We start from the raw sequence: 20,813 nt of genomic DNA on the forward strand, positions 1-20,813 counted from the left end.
TTAAGCTTGTCTCTTGTATCGTGTTGCCTTTTAAGGAAATCAGCACATTCATAGCAACTCGTTAAAAAGATGTTAAAAAAAAAAACCACATCCACCGCTTATATTATTTCAACATCGCGCAGCAGTGGATTTGATAATCAGCACACGCCTGGCAGTAAACTGTCGTTAGCGTATCACAATGCCACTAATAATACCTCTGTCGTCTTAAGTATTTTATATATATTTTTAAATCATTGTGCTATAAGAAATACATGGCACATACACATAATGAATATATCTACTTGTAAAAACGTCTTCAATATTTTGACTTCTATTTAATTACGCACATTACTACTGAAGTAGCATTTGCTATCTTTTAGATTAAAAACGAAGATTTTTACTAAGAAGGAATGTAAAATGTTTTGTATAGGGGAAAGTACAAATTTTTTAAAATAGTTGGATAGAAAATGAAATTTTGTATCTACTTACTATTTAATAAGAATAGAAACACGATTAACTTTCAATTTATTTCAAATAACAATAGAATTAATGACACATATCCGGCGTATTCAATCTGTTTTTTTTTTATTTTTTAACGTTTATACTTTTTCATATTTCTTGTTTTTAAAATAAGTACACTTGCACTTTAGAAAAGGAAAGGCGATAAATATACTTGACGGTTCAAAAAAACAAGCAATCCATTGTTCGGCATTCGATATGATATATTTTGTTCAATGTATATGCAAATTCATAAAACATTGCTTCCTTGACGACAGATTTAGTAAATGAAGCGTAAAACTGCGCAGCTGTAGCAAAGTGTTTACGATAGTGAACAAAGAGATAATTATTGATTTAACTAATTATCAATAATTTATCGATCAACTATTTATTGAACAGAAAAATTAACATTAATCGTAGATAAGAAATACCAATGTGATATTTGTAGTAAATTCCATTCTTTTATTAAACAATATAGCACGTTATACAATAACAATATTTGCAATTTAAATCAGTATGACTGCTTTTAATATCTTCACATGTGGCTAATCTAATTTAAAGAAATTCTATTTCAAATTTTTATATACATATTCAAAATGCAAATTTATAAGTATTAAGGAACTTAGAGGAAGGTCACCGATACTGATATAGGTCTCCTAAAGCGACATCCCCTTATTTCTTAGAAACTAACCTTTGCACCTTATTAATACTAATAAAAACGTGATCTGTTTAACTAATTAAAGAAGTACAAACTCATAATTCATATATTTGTGGCTTATTTCTATATCAAATCAGCTAAAAACAAATTCTATGAATCCGAGAAGAAAATTCTTACGGTGTTCTTTTGCAAATTGCGTAATTAAAATAATAGTGACTGTATTATTGATAATATTATGTCATTTTAAATGTTTATAGTTTCATAAATTAGTTTTCTTTACAGAATAGGATATATCTTTATTTATAGAATAGGAATGTTGCCATTTTATATATTGCCTACTATGTCAGTTTTTGGAGTCCATTTTGTCAGACGCTCATTTTTGCATAACTTACGAAAAACTTAATTATTGTAAAATTGCAAACAGTATTATAAAAACTGCTTATACTATCTGATTGAAAACACTTTTTAGTTTGTATTTATGTTTTTGAAGTTGTATTTTTACGTTTTGTTTAAAAAATATTGTCTAAAAACAAAGTGATATGTCGGTAATCTTTCTCTATATATGTATTACAATTCAAATCTACATACACATAGATATAATATTATATATAAAGAAATATATGTATGTATATTTTATAAAATATAATTTTAATCAAAATTAAATCTAATAATAATATAATATTGTACATTGAATTTTTATCTTCACATTTTTGATTAACTCAATAATAAATCAATTCAGGAATCCATCAGATTACATTTCACATTCGGTACTATACCTAAACAGAACAACAAGTCATTATGATATCAAAATAATGTCAAAATGATCTCCAAAATGATCACTAAAAGTCATTTTTCAATCATTTCCGATTTATTTTAATGTCATTTTGACGTTATCGTGACTTGTTGTTCTGCCTGAGATAATATCTATTATTGAAACTGTATTTATTGTTTAAAAAATTTTAAATAGAAGAGTATAAATATATTCTTACAGAATATATTGAATATACGGGCAAAGATAAATATTTATTTATGTTGTCGCGAAAAATGATAAGAACAACATGAATAACAAATGTTATCTCAATGAAAAATATCTAATTACGATGCTGAATCGAAGTTGCCTTTTCAGAAACACTATAGATATTTTTTTACTTCCGCTGATATATTTCTTTTTCAGAAATTTGTAAACGTGATTCAGTGATTTGATTCACGCTTCGACAGTAATAACATGACAGTAAAATGTGACTGTAAAATGCACTTCAAAGACCGCGTAAAGGATTTCAGCACGGAAAGACCGGCATTGCATCACCTGTGCCAGCACCGCTTATTAGTAACAACAATAGCAAACAATAACTCGGGAGAAGAGCAGATAATCTATTCGCTGATCAGTACTTCCTTTCAGTATATAAGTTTTTGAAGTAACAGAGTTCGATAATGTATCTTCGCGACAGTGCCAGTATAGGTATATATCTTGCCGTCAACGTAAACATTAAGTCAACATCATCGGCCGCATTGACAGTTCCTCGTCGTCTATATAAATGTCGGAACCACTGAAAAAGATAGTAGTCGCTTGCGGAATTCGATCGCACAGCCATCCTTCGGCGACTCGCGCGATAGTGATGAGAACTAAATTGTTTCGTTGCAATTTCCGTGAACAACACTTTTGTAAAATAAACATTTGTCGTTTACGTACGTTTTCACGAACGTAAGCAAAAATCAACGAACGTATTTCTGAAGTGGGAATTTGGCTAATTGCAGCACTAGTATCACCGAAGCTTTTCTTTGAGTGACTGTCAGGTAATTTTAAGGAAATATAGTGTTAAGTACAGTAAGGTGAGCTATCGTTTTGTAACACACAACTATATGTTATTTTTATATTTGTGAATAGCTTTTTTAATTACGCGTTTGATTTCTTTTTCGAGAACTGTTTTATAACAATTTCTTTCAAGAGTCTCATTGTTCGTACATAAATTTACTCTATATACTTTTTACGCATACACACGCGCACAAAGCTTGTTTCTTTTTGCACCACTGCTGCATTAAGAGGCGTCAAAGGATTTCGAAATGCGAGTGAACCATCACGGCGACCTTCACGCCTTCTCATCTCACGTCGTGGACGCTCTGCATTTCTTGCCCGTGGCATTTCTACGAAGCGCGATGAAAATCACGCTCGTTTCTCTTGAAAACGCACTTCTTTTATCCTCTTTTCCTTCTTCTCCCTTTTCCCTCGTTCCCTACGCGAGCACGTCGAGGTTTACGAAACGCGCACGCAGTCGCCCACGCAAACTCAAAAAATCGATGCGCGCACGTTCTCGCGTGCCTCGCGGACACGCATGCGGCACCATAGCTCTGTTAATCCTTCGGAGGAATCTTCACGTTAATTGGAACAATTTTAGACGGTCGTCCGTATATTGGCAATTTGTTTAAAATGCTACGCCGCGTGGCCTCGCATTCGGAACTGCGCGTGTGTGTTACGCGTAAAGCGGCCGTGGAAAGGGAAGTTTCGACGCATGCTTCTTTCCCAAAAAGGGGATTTTGATCCATGAGGGGTTCAAGTTTTCTCGACGCTCAGTACCTCGTGTCAGATTCTCGCGGATAGTTTCAGCAATACTGTGAATTGCAAGTCGTGGGTGATTGTTAAGTTTCCATCTTTCCAATTGGATCTCGCGTCGTGAGTATAGGATTAAAATTTTATTCTGTGATTAAAAACGATTTTATCATCGACTTATGTCTTATCTTGTAATCAGTATCTATAATTATTTCGTAATCACTTGATTGTGATTCAATATCAAATGTAATCAACAAGTGGATCAAATTTAGACATTGTATTGATCGCTTAAATACATTTATTTTGGAATCCATGTCAATTTTGGTTTCTTCTATCATAACTTATAGTAATTGATAAGCACTGTTTGAATAAATTTGTTGTAAAATGTGAATTGTACTCGTTAAATACATTTTGCAGTTATAAAAGGAATATTAAATTATAGATATATTATATATTTTATTTTATTTTATTACTTTTATAAAATTTTATACAATAATTGTTACAACTTTTTTTAAGATTAAATTTTTTGTTGTTTAATAATAAAAAGATTTTTTATTATAATTTATATTATTTAATTTTGTATGAATATATAATTACCATTACTTTTTAAAATTAAAATATATTTCTGACTTAATTGCTTCAGATCTTGCCTTATTTGATACTAAATGTAAATTGACATGTTCTTAATTAAATAATTTTATAATTTCTTCAACTAATTAGATTTTATATCGATGTCTTACTGATGTTTTATAAAATATATAAATGTAACTGAAAATATAATTAACATAAGTGATTAACAGAATATGCGATTGCCTTAGTATATATGTATAAAGAAATTAAATTTTTGAATGTAACACATAATATATAATACAATTATACGACATAAATTTGTAGATACAAATTGGAGCAAATTATTTTAATTTAATATAAATATAATTTTTTTTTAATCTGCACTATTTGTAATCGTGATATAGTTAAATTTACTATTTTATTAATTTTCGAGCTAGCTAATGAATTTGATCTAAACAAGAAAAGAGTAAATAAAAAATAATATAGAGATTTTTGTTCGAAAGAAAGGAAGTATTTTCTTGCATTTTAAAAACAATTATATTGGAAAATATTTATTAATGATAAATATGTTACAAACGGCATGTGTCATAAACAATTCATTGTTGAAAACGTGTTGTCGCTAGAAAGCTATTATCTTTTAAATAGATTGATTTAATCATCGGGAGAAAGGATTCAAAATTGACGTATTATTTTGATCGATTATCTGTTCGCGATTCGCCTGTCGCGTAACCGTGATAAATTGAAGTCTTTCTCTAAGCCAAGTTGATAAGGGGAGTAATTGTCAATGAGAGGCACATTTAAGAACATCATGGACATCTCATCATTGTCGAAACAGATCGAGAACGAAAGCCCCGTGTACGAGAAATTAAAACCGTTTCGTAGATTTATTTGTTTTGACATTATGGGGTGTACATGCATTTGCATGCGGGAAACGATGATAAATCCACGCAAATGAATCATGCCGCGCTGCAGGCGCTCGTCATCGATTTCGAGTTACCGGTTGATTGTGCTTTCCATTTCGTTGACCTGTAATTATGCACTGATGCATCGAATTATAAGAAGAGTTCGCACAAAATAAAAATTATACGAGATCTTTATTAGAAAAGTTACATTTGTTTTGTCCCGTTATAAATTCCTGTCTGTCTGCTCTAATAATTTTTCCTTGTGTTTTTTCTCTTTATAATTTTCTTTTGTTTTTAACATAGTTTGTCAAATAATGTGCAAAATTATTATAAATCTATCAAAGATTTTTTTCTTCGAATGTTACAAACTTAAATAAAAGTAGAATGTCAAAGCGTTTATAATTGTGGTTAAGAATAAAAGTTAGAGTTATATAAAATTTTAAATACAAAAAAATAAGAAAAGATTTAGCTTCTTTAACCCTGGAATAGTCACTTGAGGTGTTTTTATATTCTAACGGCGAAAAAATCCGAATTTTGTTGTTAAATATAGCTTTGTAAGCATATTATGTAACATTTTTCTTTTAATTTTTAATAACTATTCTATACGAATTTATTAATATACAATTTCATTAAAAATCTGCGATAGAAAATAATATTAATTAAAACCTTTATTTTTTAAATTACTATCATAATAAACCATTTAACGTGCTTAAAATTTTTTGGTTTCTACTTTTTTTTTTAATTGTGATCAAATTTATATCTATAATATTCTAAAATATTAATAATCGGTAAACAATTAATGATATACAATATGTTGTTAATAATAATAATTTTAATTGGGATATCAAAATATTTCAGGTGATCGTAAAAAAAAAACAGATGAGATTTTATGCCTAATTTAAATTGAATTAAATTGAATTTAATATTAGCAAAGAAATTTAACTTCTTATTTAATTATTTAAATATTTAATGTTGAAATATTTATAGAACATTATTATAAAAAAGTCGCCTTAAAATTTTGTTATTATAACATTGATTTCACTTTTATCAAAATTAGTGAAAGAATAATTGGTTTTACGAAATAATGTATGAAATTATATATCTATTGAAGTAATATATCTATATAATTGAAAACAATTGTCAAAGTTATTAAATTCATCAATTCGAATTTTGTGGCATCGATTTTCGGCAAACTCAAATACGTAGAAATCTATTTCATCGAAACTCAAATTATGAATTAAAATTACAAAATTAGATGAAATATTCTGAAACAATTTTATACTAAACTTAAAAAACGTTTCTTTTTCTGAATGACATATTTTCTGTACTTACGTTATTCTTTCATGTTATTTCGCATTATCACATAGGGTTCGAGATGTGCGTCTCCGACATCAGCAAACATAGAATACGTCTTCGATAGATTTTTTCCTCACTTATTAAATTACTCGGCCCTTGGACCTTAGAAAAAGTATCGATCAAGTTGCACCAAGAACCTGCCAAAGGCGTAGTTCATTTTCGTATTTCAAAAATATTGTAAAAACTTCGTATTGAAATTAAATGATAGCGCAAAAAGTTAGCGCTTTATAAAAAGCGAAAACTACTAAAAAGATAAGCAGAAAGAAAATAAAGATAAAAATACTTTAGTTTTTCAAAAATACATCACTTACATAATCGCATTATTTTTTCACTTTCATATTTCAGAGAAATAAACTTATTAGTGAAAATTGATCCTGTTTAAGTGATAAAAAAAATTGGTACTTTACAACAACCTATTATTCATCGTTATTACTTTCTTAGTCATCATGAAACATTGCTTATAAATTTCTTAACTGCATCGCTAATAAATTTTCAAATTTGCAAGACGTTGAACCGCACGATTGAATTTTGGGAATGTGGCCAAATAATTACTCGAAAATTTGCATACCGCGAAACGCAGTCATATTACTATTTATAAATCTGTAGAGAGAAGAGAGTGAATGGAGAGTAAGACTGATAATATTCTTTGCACATTTGATGCATGCACAAACTCGTTCACAAACGTGATAAAATCTTTAAACATAGATTTGTCCGACAGTATCTTATCTTATTTCTGAGATTTCCGGATAGTTCTAATAACATGGAAGATAAATTATCTGAGCATGATCGGTCCCTAATACAGTATCATTAATTAAAGTATAAAAGCCCTACATACATCAGACATTTAATCTACCTCTGACTCATTGCTTACAAATGTAGTATTTTCTGCGAAATACTCCTCTGCGTAGCCTTAATTGCCCTTAGTTCTCGTTATCACTCCATGAGACCTTCCAATCAATACTGAATCACATACATATGTTGCCTTCCAAAAATTGTAATGTACGCAATATTAAAGAGAATGTTTTACTACGCGTTATATTAAATTCATATAATATTACGCTGAAAAAGAATAATTTACTAAATTTTAATAAATATATTTGTTTAATAGTGTTAACATTTACTAATAGTAAATAAACATTTTCAATAAAAAAAATAATACTTAAATCAAATTATGGTTTTTGTATTAAATAAATATATGTTTACATTTAGTGAATTAGTAAATATTTTTTAGTATATACAATTCACACAGAAGGTGCACGTGTGTACATTGGGGAATACATGTTATTTTATATTAATTGTTGTTTTTCTTTTACGACTGTTATCGTTTTAGTTATTTAATCATCTTATTACTTAACTATTCATGCGAAAGAATAATGATTTCCGTAATATACAAGAACAGCCGGAAAATGAATAAAATATTGCTTGCAAAATTTTTCAGATTAGACAACATGGAGAATCGTTTTCAGAGCAAAACACAAGAAGATGATGTGATTGGACAATTACCGAGTAATAAGAGGCCCTCTATGTCTTTAAGTATGGGCGGATTATGGGACGTAGTTCCACGGCTGGATCATTACAGGTATATTTTTATAAGTTAATTGATTAAGTATCTCGACTTCAAAGGTTAATTAAGGTATATCATACATATATCAAATTATATATATATATATTGTTTTTAATTGTGCTTTAAAATCAATTTTATACAATGGAAATTATATAACGTATATTATATAACGTATTATATACGTTACGTTGTATAATATTGATTTTAAAAAGAAAAAACTCTTAGAGTTTTTTCAAAATTTGCTATAAAATTTATCATATTTCGATCTATCTTCCCTTTAATATCGAAACGTTAACGTAACAATGTTTTTTTTTTGTTTTGTTCGTTTAGGCAATATTGGAAAATCATTAATCTTTTTTCGCATACATGTCCTTGATATAAAAAATTGATGTTTTTCGTACATTTTTTTAATCCAAAAAGAATTTATTTGATTTGACGAATCCGGCCGGCTGAAAAAATAATAGTTTTATCGTTACAATATCATCAGTTTCTTTTCTATAGATTAAGCCGTCGCGCGAAAAGACCATCTCTGAGCACTCTACATGAAGGAAATCTCATAAAGGTGAGGAAACTTATATACATTTATACTTTGTCACAAGTATACGATAGTCTCAAACTTCAGATATTAATTAAAAATCCGAGAAGATATTAATAAAGTATAACGTATATTCAAATACAAAACATGAATAGTTAATTAAACATTAAATGAAACTGAAACAATAATGGAAAGTAAAATTAGAAAAAAAACTTTTTAATATGCCTATAGACTATCTGTTGTTCAATTTGTTCAATTAATTTAAAAATCGACTTTGATTTTATTGAATTTAATTTTTCACTCACATATATATGTAAAAAGAGATTTAGTGATCGTAAATTGTATCTAAAAAAATATAAAGATTATCTAAAATGCTTACTAAATTTGATATGTTTTTTATGAACTCTAATATATAAACTATTAGGAATCTATTTCTCATATATATCCTATTTGATGTAGTTACCTGTTATTTTATATTAAATTCTTATCGATAATATTGAATTTCTGTGATATGTGTGTCAATGTCCTATTATGCTGTATCTATTCTATTACGTGTCTCATTTTTTTGCAATATTTATTTAAAATGTTATATCTATAATGTAAAATATATTATTTTTAAATAATAATGTTCTTGACTCACAAGTGTGTCAGTAAGTGTAATTAATTATATATTAAAAATATATTAATTTTGATAATAAAGTGTGTATATATATATATATGTGTTTGTGTGTGTAATATATTTAAATTTTCTACAATAAAAATATATTAGATTTTTCCGTCAATAAAATTGCTACTGCAAAGCGGTAGCAATTGGTACAAAGCAAAGTTATTAGATAATTCTAGTTATGACTAGATATACATATCGATAAATACTCGAAGAGTTTTCCTCATAAACTGTTATCACGGCGATTTTTATTAAAGAACGTAGGTATCTCAACTTTTAAGCTCAATATTATTGTTGAGTTAAATATAGCTTATCAGTTGGACTTAAATAATTATTGATTTTTCTTAATTTGAAGAACGTGTTCAAAATTTTGCTATACTTTTAGAACGTCCGTTTTTATTAATAATTATTAAATAAGCATTATTATATAAAAAATATGCCTTACCTTTTAAAAAATACATAAAATTTATTTTGCTTATTTATCTATACTATATAATCAGATTATTTAACAAAATCATATAGGTATATGTTTCAATATAATTACTTCAAATTTTTATTCAAAATAGTACAAAATATTAAAATACAATATTTTAGTCGTGATGAAATAAGATTTATAAAACGATGATTTCTAAAAAAATATATATTACGTAAAAAGAAGTTCCTATATTAGAACATACCGCAAGTATTTGATATTTTCGTGGGTGACGAAAGAATCATCTCACATTGTGATTCCTCTTCCCTATTTCAAAGACGATCGAAGTCGTGAAGGTAACAAAACTAGACAAGGGGAAACTAGTTTATTAAGTTTACGCAGCAGTAAACATCCGTTCATCAAGATTAGAAGAAGTACTATGTGGCTGTAGAATTCTTATACGTATTCAAGAATTTGGTTGTACAATACACAATAATTATTTAATGAAATAAGATGGTTTACTAAAAAAAGGACATATTGCGTATATTTTACATCTTATTATTATTTATAATTTATAATTACTTCGTATTTATATATAAAGTTTGGTATATATCATACATATACATTTGAAAATATAGGATACCTAAGTAATAATACAATAACATAACAATAAATCAATTATTATTTATTTATAAATTTCTTTGTATTATTATTATTTATAAATTAATGTTAATAGATTTATTAATTAAACGAAAATATGATTGTTTTATGCTGTGTATGTGTGTTACGGGATTGCAAGCATTTATATTATTAAACATAAATGAAAAAGTTGAAAAAATGTATAGATAAAACTTAAATTCGACAATGTAATTATCGCATATATAAAAAGCAGCGATTAAATAAATAATTTTATTTAAAATGTAAAATAAAATAAAATATGAAACCAATATAAGAAGAATTTAAATTAAAAAATATTTATAAATTTATGTAACATATAGTTAATGTTTTTAAATGAAATATATTAGCTTTTAACATGTTGGCATTGCATATGACATTCGATATACTGCAATTGTAGCGTTATCTAAAGAACAAATGAGTTTGTAAAAATTTGCAATGGTCGGTTTTTATCATTTTTTCAGTTATCGCTCAATACGTCCTTGTACATTCATGAATATATTATAGCGTAAATATTAATGAGAAAGTATTTACATCGTTTTTAGACACACACACACACACACATCCACATTCACTCAGTTTAATAATTACCAAAATACATTACTTTTATTATACTTCCAAAATGTTATAGATAAACATATTTTAAGCTTAATCAATTCACTTATTTGATATTCATTCTTTTAAAAGTAAGATTTAAAACTTAGACTTTGCATTTCTTATTAATGCATAATTATACAATCAATAATATTTTATTCAATCCATTCAGTTTATCGTAAGCATCATTAAAACAATATAGCACGTGTCGTATTTCTAAAATTTAAGTAATCCTCAAAATTTGTTAATATTCTGTAATCAGTGGAGATTCTGAAACTTTTAATTATCAATACTTGTAGGCTAATAATACTAAATGAACTTAATGAAATACTGTAATTTGTGAAATGTAATTTAGTATGAGAATTAACCATTGGAATTACGTAATTATATAATTTGTGATGATGTATAGCATCGCCATCAAATTGATTGATATCAAAATGTAATGCAGGCAGTAATTGAACTTCTAAATAAACGCTGTTTCAGGACGCCAATTCCGTCGAAACCGGACAAGTTGGAAGCGTTGTCGGTCAGCAGGGTCACGTTGGAATAAAATTAGGATGGATCCAAGGCGTTCTTATACCATGCCTGTTGAACATATGGGGCGTCATGCTGTTTCTGCGACTTTCGTGGATAGTCGCGCAGGCCGGCATTCTGCAGACTATCGTCATTATCGGAATATCGGCGGTCGTCTGCGTCATTACGACACTTAGCCTCAGCGCAATTAGCACTAATGGGGAAGTAAAGGGAGGTGTGTTACGGTAACGCATTCTGTAATTCTTTTTTTCCGAAGGAGTGGCATCGTGCACACCATCACTCTATATATGATTGTGTCGTTAGACGCTCGGGGTTTTTCCCTGAGCTAGAAGATTCTCATCAGAATTATTTATCCAATTTAGTTAGGACAATTTGTCTTGATACAAGAAAACATGATTATCATTCTTCTAAATTTTATCGTATTTCTTGTCTATTGAAGGGATTACGAATCATACGACAGAATCGTTACTAATATGTTAGAGATGAAATTATTAATTTAAAAATAAACATTCAAAGTCATTAAAAAAAATTGGATGTAAAGACATGGAAAACTTAATCTTTCATCATCATATAAATTGAATAGATTTAATAAATTATCTTTTAGTGTAAATGTGCTGGAAAGTCCTGTTTTTAACTAATTTTAAATAGTCTGCTTTAATTCATAGCTTGACAATATTCTGACAAATTTTTGACATCACAAAACTGATTTCAAATAATTTAAACAATTGTTGAACATTCTATACTTTTATTTATTAAGAAGATTGTTGATGATTAGAGATAGAATAAAATGAATTGATCTACAGGTGGGATATACTTCATCATATCTCGTTCTCTTGGACCCGAGTTTGGCGCATCAGTTGGCATCGTATTTGCATTTGCAAATGCTGTAGCAGCTTCTATGAATACTATCGGTTTCTGTGATTCCCTTAATGACTTGTTAAAGACGAACAATTTGAAGATCATAGATAATAGCGTGAATGACGTTAGAATTGTTGGTATAATAGCGCTCATCGTTATGATTCTTATCTGTGCAATCGGTATGGAGTGGGAATCAAAGGTATTGGATGTGTTAAAATTACAATATTTCATTTATATATATATCGAATTTTTTAAACTCGTTATAAAAATGACAATTTGATGTTTGTTTTGATTTGTTATTAATATACTTTGTGCTCTTTCATTAGGCACAAAATTTCCTTATAGCCATCATTGTGAGTGCGATCTTTGATTTTTTAATTGGTACTATCATGGGACCACAAAATGAGGAACAGAAAGCGAAAGGTTTCATAGGATTTTCCGGTTAGTATAAAACTACAATTAAGTAGAATTTTGTTTATCTATATTGTGTTTATACAAGTTTGTTAGTTTCAAATATACGAACTCATAGCTGACCTCTTATTGTCCGAACTACAACGTCGTAGTTCAGATAATAGGAGCTGGACGTTCTCGACTTCAGTTTTCTGAATGTTAGTTCCCATTATCGTGACTAATAAGGACTAGAGTTAGTGAACTTCTGTTATCTCTAAATTCGGTTATCGGAACTGTCTTATCCCCCAATAGATAAACGAAGTTCTACTGTATATATTGAAACAATAATAGTAATAATGATGTGAATCAAATAAAATGGATTTATTGAAAAGATCGTTTTAATAAAAATATATTATTTTTAGCGGACGTATTTATGGCTAATCTCGGATCAGATTATCGATACTCTGAGAATAACAATCAAACTTTCTTCTCGGTGTTTTCCATCTTCTTCCCATCGGTCACCGGGATTCAAGCAGGCGCTAACATATCCGGTGATTTGAAGGATCCAGCGAGCAGCATACCTATCGGGACTCTTCTCGCTCTGTTGATATCCATGTTTAGTTATGCAACTTTCGTCTTTTTTGCTGGCGCCGCGGCTGCTAGAGATGCAGGTGGTTTTGTGAACAGTACTGTTGTGGATTGTATTCCTGGGTTTAACTGCACGTACGGACTGCAAAATAGTTATTCAGTATGTTAATATTTAAAAAATAATTAATATTATTAAAGATACAATGCATTTTATAATTATCACATTTTTTATTATTTAATTTTAAACAATAGTCTCAGAGCTGAAATGCGTTATTTTTTGCAGTAAAAATATTAAATTAAGAATTGATCTAAATTTATTCCCAAATTAATTTCAAAAAGCATGAATAAATAATAAAACTTACAATGTTTTTTTGAATTCTTCAACTAATGTACTTTACAAAAATATGCAATATGAGATAAAACTATTAAAGAAATTATCTTATTTTGTAAACAGAATGAATTTAATATTTAGTAATTTTAAATTGTTTACACTTAAAAAAAATTACTTCCAAATTTAAAAAAAATTGTAAAAAAATAATAATTATTAAATATTTTTATTTAATAATTCAAATTATTAACTATGCAATTTATAGAAAATATTTTTTTCAGGTCATGCAGTTAATGTCATTATGGGGTCCTCTAATTTATGCAGGCTGCTTCGCAGCTACTTTGTCGACAGCGTTGACCAATTTATTATCAGTACCGAGACTTATTCAGGCTCTGGGTCAAGATCGAATTTATCCCGGGTTGATTTACTTCAGCAAGAGATATGGAAAGTCCGGGGAGCCCTATAGAGGATATGTTCTCACATTTGTCGTTGCGGCACTCTTTCTCTTAATCGGTAAAGTATTTGTTCCGAAATACGAACTCATTGGCAGATATCGAATTTCTATTATCGTTAATTTTCTTTCCTAGAAACTCTTAATCGTTTCCCTTTCAGCCAATCTCAACGTAGTCGCACCGCTCATCTCGAACTTCTATTTAGCGTCATACGCTTTAATCAACTTCTGCACTTTTCACGCAGCATTGATTCGACCTCTCGGGTGGCGGCCTAGTTTTAAAGTAAATTAGAAATTTTCTTAATTATAAATAATACAAAAGTAAAGAAAACGATGCTTTCTAAAGACACTTAATCTTCAATACTATTTAATATTTTGGAATCTCTTTTTTCGCGTGTATGCATTGCATGTTTGAAAAAAAAATTATTATAATTAAAAAAGAGGAATGAAAGACTTTTAATTATACTATTTTTTTATTTGTTTTACCACATACTTCATTCCTTATGTTTTAAAATTATATAATTATTCTTTATTTATTTAAAAAAACTGATGACATATATATATAAATACCTGTTAAAAATTAAAGAATTTCAAGAGAAAAGATTAGACCTTTTAAGCATCTTTTCAATAGAGTTAAAAATATACGCGCACGTCATTAATTTCTTCTTTTTATAGTACTACAATACTTGGCTGTCTTTGATGGGTTTTATTCTTTGCGTGGCAATTATGTTCCTTATCGATTGGGTGACTTCACTCGTTACTTTCGTCATTATCTTCGCGCTATATCTAATAGTAGTTTACCGTAAACCAGATGTAAACTGGGGCAGCAGTACGCAGGCGCAAACTTTTAAGACTGCAATTTCCATCGTTTACAGGTATTATTTAAAAAAATAATTTCTTCTCTCTCTCTCTCTCTCTCTCTCTGTTTACATTTCTGATTGTATTCCTCTTAGAACGACTCCAGACGACGTGGTCAACTTTACGCACATTCGTTAAATACTGGCATACATTCATATGGATAATTATGTCGTATATTTGAGTGTAATATTTGCTATTATTGGAGTGCATTGATCATTTCGTCTGGAGCATTAATTGGATTCCTTGCTTAGGATTATAGAATGTTTAAATTAATATCTATCTAAGTATCGTAATTTAATACAAATGCCTATTTAGTATTGTTATCTAATTTTTATTCTTGGAAGTACTAATATTATTTTATTTATTTCAATTTATACCCTTACAGCACAAAAGTTGCAGCAATACTGTAGCGTTATTGCAACGATATTGCTGCATGTTCTGTGCTGTATGGGTACTTTAATTCGAAGTGAAGTTTTCAATCTAAAATTTATGAAAACTTCTAGGTTGAACTCCATTGACGAACACGTGAAGAATTATGCTCCTAAAATTTTAGCACTTACTGGCCCGCCTGCTGCAAGACCCGCATTAATACACTTAGCGAATCTCATCACAAAGAATAATTCGTTGCTGATTGCCGGCGAAGTTTTTCCGGTATTATATCGATTTAGCAATATAACTTTATGTTTATTTATAATCGTTTACGTTATAAAATTGTGACGTTAAACTTTCAACATAATTTCAGACACGACTATCGTATCGACTACGCTCCGTACGCCTAAATAATGGTTCCTTCTGGCTACAACAACAACGTATAAAATCATTTTACCACTTAGTGGATGACTTGAATCTGGAACGAGGTGCTGCTGCATTGATGCAGGCAACCGGGATCGGTAAATTGGCTCCCAATGTAGTCCTCATGGGTTATAAGACCCATTGGTCGATGTGTAATCATAAAGATTTGCAGGAATATTTTAATATTCTTCAGTAAGTTAATTGACTACTTGCTTCAGAATTATTTCAAAATGGAAAATTAATGATGAGATAAATACACATTTCAAGAAATACACATTGAAATACACATTTCAAGAATTTAACATTCGTTTTCTTTTTAGCAATGCTTTCGATAATAAATTGGCTGTAGCAATCTTGAGAATTGCTGAAGGTTTGGATTGCTCCAGCATAACAAATGGAGAAGACACAAACGGAGAGGATGATCATGGAGGTCTCGTACAGAGTAGTTATAATTTAGCGGGTAATACTTTAATGCACGCTGATAGCAATCTCTCCATGAGTACGCAGATTCCGAGGGTACAAAGCGTACCGACGATAGGTAAAAATTGATATTAAATTAAAATAGAAAATGATTCTCAGCAAACACAAAGTTACATATAACGTACCTGTTAATTATAATTTCCCACTCAACAATATAACTATAATATAACACTGTGTTATATGTAACTTTGTATTTGCTGGGTTATATCATTTCAATATTTATTATTATGGTTAATATTTATATTTATGGATCAATATTTATGATTGATCATTATTTATAATTATGCACAAAATTGTATTTAAAGCGAGTAGCTATTTCATTCCTTGCAAATATTTATAAGCAAAAAGAATATATCTTGTAAACAGAAATTAGTTCTGTCGTAAATAAATCATAGAAATATAATTTTTTAAATGCGATCAATTTTTCATTATACTTGTTTCCTGCATTTCAATTTAATATCATTTTATAGGTACTTCATTTGTCACACCTGACACGACACCTGTGATTGGATATTCAACGATAAATTGGAAAGCTCACGATAATATAAAACAAAAGAGAAAACATACTGTTGATAAATTGTTGTAAGTAAAACAATAAAATAGTTCTAATAATATCGAATATTTTTTTCGTCAAACTTAGAATTAATTTACAAAAATTTATAAACACATATTTTTTTTAATTTGCTTGTTTCCAATTTGTAATATTACATATTTTATTAACTAAAGCTTAAATCGGGTTTTTGTTAAAGTGACTTAAGATTAACTAAGAAATTAAGAAATTTATGCTCTCCGATTTATTTATATTATACTATTTGATTTATGCTATTAAACCTTATGTTCGCCAAGAAAAGATTTATTTTACAGTTTCAAAATAAAGTTTTTTTCAATAAAATTTGAAAATTCAGCGGTTATGTTTTGTTTATTGTTAATAATTGATCTTCAATTTTAGCGAAAGACGAAACGGCGGAATGGCTTCTATACCAGAAAATGTAACAATTTTCCAACAGAAATACAAGAAAGGAACAATTGATGTGTGGTGGCTATATGATGATGGAGGTAACTTAAAAAAATAAGCGGATGATTGTGGTATGTCGATTGAATTCATATAGACATACCTCAATCATCCGTATAAATTAAATTTTCTGGAATTTTCGGCTCATTTGTAAGTGGCAGAAGTTATTATTTGACAGGTTTAACGGTTCTCCTACCGTATATAATCAGCACACGCTCAAATTGGAAGCATTGCAAAATGAGAATATTTGCTCTAACTAACCATAAGCATGATATTAGCGCACAAGAAAAAGAGTAAGTATAAATAAATAAATAATAAAAATATAAAGTGCTTCATATATACGAACAATTTATCAATAAAATTATTATGAGCAAAAAATTTTATTAAAATGTAAATGAAGTTTTTTGATATAAGATTAGATATCATTAATTATCTTGCAGAATGATTGAAATAATGAACAAGGCACGAATTAACTATAGTAGCTTGAAGATAGTAGATGACATTGGCGTCGAATTAAAAGAGGAGACACGGATTTTCTTTGACAAATTAATATCCGATTTTCGAATAAACGATTCTTCTTCCATAAATGGTGGTAAGTTATTGTCATAATTTTCGTTTTAGCGACATCATCAAATATGCATTTAATATTCAATATAAATAATTATTATTTTTAGAATGCTATATTACTGATAACGAGCTTCAGACTCTACGAGAGAAAACGCATCGACAATTGCGATTACGAGAATTATTATTGGAAAATTCGAGTAAATCTACTTTAGTAGTTATGTATGTATAATAATTTATATTAAGTATTTTAGTAATCCTTATTACAGAACATAAATGTATGTTGATGTACGTGTCTATTATATTTATAATAATTCTTTAGTTTTAATTATATTTCTTTCTTTAATATAAAAAAAATAGTATTTAGTACAAGAATGAAGAAATATCAATCTATATATATATATTTAAATATTCTTGAAGATATGTCTACAAAAACAATTTTTATAATAGTCAAACATATTTATACATACACATCAGTATCGTTCATAAACAGGAATGCTTGCGATTTTGTCGTTTTTTACAAAATGCATTTTTCAAAATTTCTGTACGATTTTTTTCACCGAAATACTTAAGTTTTTGTAAAATGCGAGAAAATCGCAAATGTTTCCAAATTTATGATAGGTACTATATATCAATTATTTATATGAACGTAACTCATATTATATTTCTAACGTTACTTTCTTCATTACAATTTACAATTAATTTTATCCTCGCTACACTATTATTAATAATTTCTTAAGCATACTTTTTTAATTTAAAGGTCTTTACCAATGCCAAGAAAGGGTGCAGTATCGGCACCATTATACATGGCCTGGTTGGAGACACTTACGAAGGATATGCCACCTACGATTTTAGTCCGCGGAAATCATACATCTGTATTAACATTCTATTCGTAGTCCACCGAACGTGGTCTAGTTATAAATGGTACATCTCAATAATAATAATAAAATAAGTTTTAATTCGGAAACTAATTCCTTATTTTCAATTTTTAACATTGATTATTCAAATTGCATTTTTTTGATAGAAATATAATCTTCACGATAATTGTAAAACTTTTGCAAATAGCTTTAGTAGTCTTTCTTCGAAATTATTAAGATCTTCTGTCAGCAATCATATTAAAATGCTTTGTACTCGTTGTAGATATTTATTACCTGTTCTTCCTATCAGGTATTCGAGAGTAGGCTTGCATCGTCCATGCCAAAATGAAGAAATGGATGAAACAGCTTCTGACAGATAAAATTGTTGTATCGAGGATTGTAATGATAAGCACAATGAAGAATGAAGAACTTTACTGGAGTTCGACTTTCAGTATGACGCAGCAAGATTCTTATGTGGAATTCGAATGACGAATATGACTTGAATGTCATATATGAAGAGTATATTGAAGATTATTAGCAATGAGAAGTTATGTCATAGAAGAGTCTCTTAGCAGAATGAGCGAGTATTTTATCTTTACATCGAATGATGAATAGAATCGAAGACATTTTCCAACTCAAAAAAGTCTGTTAAAGAAATAGGTAGTGTGGAAGATGCCAACAAACGAATTTTGGTAGAAAAACTAGAATAATAAAAGTAGAAGCGGTGAGAAAGACATAATAATGAAATAGTGGGAAACAAAATGGGAAGAAGAATAAATGGGACGAAGAATTAGGAATAATATTTTATGAAAAGGTTCTATTGTACTCGAAAGAGCTTGGATTAGAAGTATGTAGATATATGTATTATTGTAAATAACTTGTCTATTTTTTATTAAGTTTAAAAATGTAATAAAGTTTCTCTAAAACAATGTACAACTATTTAAAATTTTAGACATTATTAAAATCATTTGAGAAAAGTTTTTGTAAGTTCTTGACTTAATGTGTAAAGACGTGGCTGAAAGAAATATCTTTTATATTTTAGATTTTATAAAAATTTCGATATTAATCAATAAATCTTAACTCTAAAATTTAATAAAAACTTTAGAATTTATATAAAAATTTGCAAATTTTTTATGATATAATCAATATTAAATCATAAAACTCTAAGCTAGTCTCTATAGTTATACAGGGTGTCTGGAATTTAAATGTCAAAACTTCGGGAAGCGGCAAAAGGAGTCATCTCCATGACTCCATCAGGAGTAAAAAAATGTATATTGTTGTGTAGTTAAAACATCCACTTCTTCAGAGAGCAGTAGTGCACGGGGGCATTTTGCAGTTACAGAAAAAAGGCCCTCATGTCCTCTCTCAAGTTTCTCTCTTATTTTACCCATTGAAAATGTTCGTAGAAATGGCTATGTAGTTCAAGATACATTTATGTACATAGAGGCGCCAGTGGACGGATTCCTTGATCCTTCCACAGCTTCCACCACCGGTACTGTCACTTCTACCTTACCCACCTAGAAGTTCTAGGCTAGAACGTGTGTGTGGGTTTGTGGTCTACCCAGTCTACTGTTATACGGGGTCTACCAAGAAGACTAGAACTAAGGGCCATGGCACACAAAAAAACTTAAGCAGTAAAATGTAAGCAGTAAGAGAATTGACCAATCACAGTAGAGTCCATAAGGCTATAACATAAGCAGTAGCGAATCCAACATGTTGATTTCCTTACTGCTTATGTCTTACTGCCTTAAGTTTTTTGTGTGCCAGAGCCCTAAAGCCCATGGCACATACAAAAACGTAAGGCCGTAATACGTAAGCAGTAAAGAAATCGTAAGATTGGATTCGCTACTGGCCTTACGGTCTCTATCGTGATTGGCCAATTCGCTTACTGATTATGCTTACAGCCTTACATTTTTGTATGTGCCATGGGCTTAAGGAGGATCAACTCGTGCCAATAGCGGTAGTGGGGGTGAGGCAAAAAGTGGCGACGGATAACTTCCCCCACTCTTGCGCTTCATTAGTCCTCTCTGTCGCTCTATATAGTCGTCGCTCTGTCGTTCTATAATCGTCACTTTGTCGCTCTTATATCGAACTTTCACACAATGCGCAGTGCCGCTGCACATCGTGTGAATAGCCGCGGACGTTTTTT

The 20,813-nt window shown here is 29.3% G+C and overlaps 1 protein-coding gene across 4 annotated transcripts; it reads left to right on the forward strand.

Annotated features, from left to right (window-relative positions):
• Positions 1-2,665: 2,665 nt before the first annotated feature.
• Positions 2,666-19,455, forward strand: NKCC (sodium potassium chloride cotransporter). 4 transcript variants are annotated; one of them, XM_018461165.1, is made up of 19 exons: positions 2,666-2,929; positions 7,947-8,087; positions 8,574-8,634; positions 11,436-11,700; positions 12,290-12,543; positions 12,671-12,785; positions 13,157-13,482; positions 13,932-14,163; positions 14,263-14,384; positions 14,777-14,976; positions 15,463-15,610; positions 15,702-15,943; positions 16,072-16,289; positions 16,702-16,813; positions 17,181-17,287; positions 17,422-17,536; positions 17,684-17,835; positions 17,918-18,029; positions 18,568-18,703. In XM_018461165.1, the coding sequence occupies exons 2-19, from the start codon at positions 7,957-7,959 to the stop codon at positions 18,701-18,703; spliced, it is 3,048 nt and encodes a 1,015-aa protein (XP_018316667.1). In that variant the 5' UTR covers positions 2,666-2,929; positions 7,947-7,956. The 4 variants fall into 4 exon arrangements, with proteins under 4 accessions (XP_018316667.1, XP_018316669.1, XP_018316666.1 ...); XM_018461164.1 differs by lacking the exon at positions 2,666-2,929 and adding an exon at positions 18,975-19,455 and having other exon boundaries at positions 7,957-8,087; positions 18,568-18,731; XM_018461166.1 differs by lacking the exon at positions 2,666-2,929 and adding an exon at positions 18,948-18,975 and having other exon boundaries at positions 7,957-8,087; positions 18,568-18,731.
• The last annotated feature ends 1,358 nt before the right edge of the window (positions 19,456-20,813 follow it).

This window comes from Mycetomoellerius zeteki, unplaced genomic scaffold (assembly GCF_001594055.1).
Source record: "Mycetomoellerius zeteki isolate Tzet28-1 unplaced genomic scaffold, Tzet1.0 scaffold12, whole genome shotgun sequence".
NCBI classification, from domain to species: Eukaryota; Metazoa; Arthropoda; class Insecta; order Hymenoptera; family Formicidae; genus Mycetomoellerius; species Mycetomoellerius zeteki.

What these genes read in the sequence shown, in the direction of transcription:
- NKCC (XM_018461165.1), top strand. Translation starts at nt 7,957, where the DNA reads ATGGAGAATCGTTTTCAGAGCAAAACACAAGAAGATGATGTGATTGGA. An exon ending in GGCACTCTTTCTCTTAATCG is followed by an intron (nt 14,164 to 14,262) that starts GTAAAGTATTTG and finishes TTTCCCTTTCAG; the next exon opens with CCAATCTCAACGTAGTCGCA. An exon ending in TTCTTCTTCCATAAATGGTG is followed by an intron (nt 17,836 to 17,917) that starts GTAAGTTATTGT and finishes TATTATTTTTAG; the next exon opens with AATGCTATATTACTGATAAC.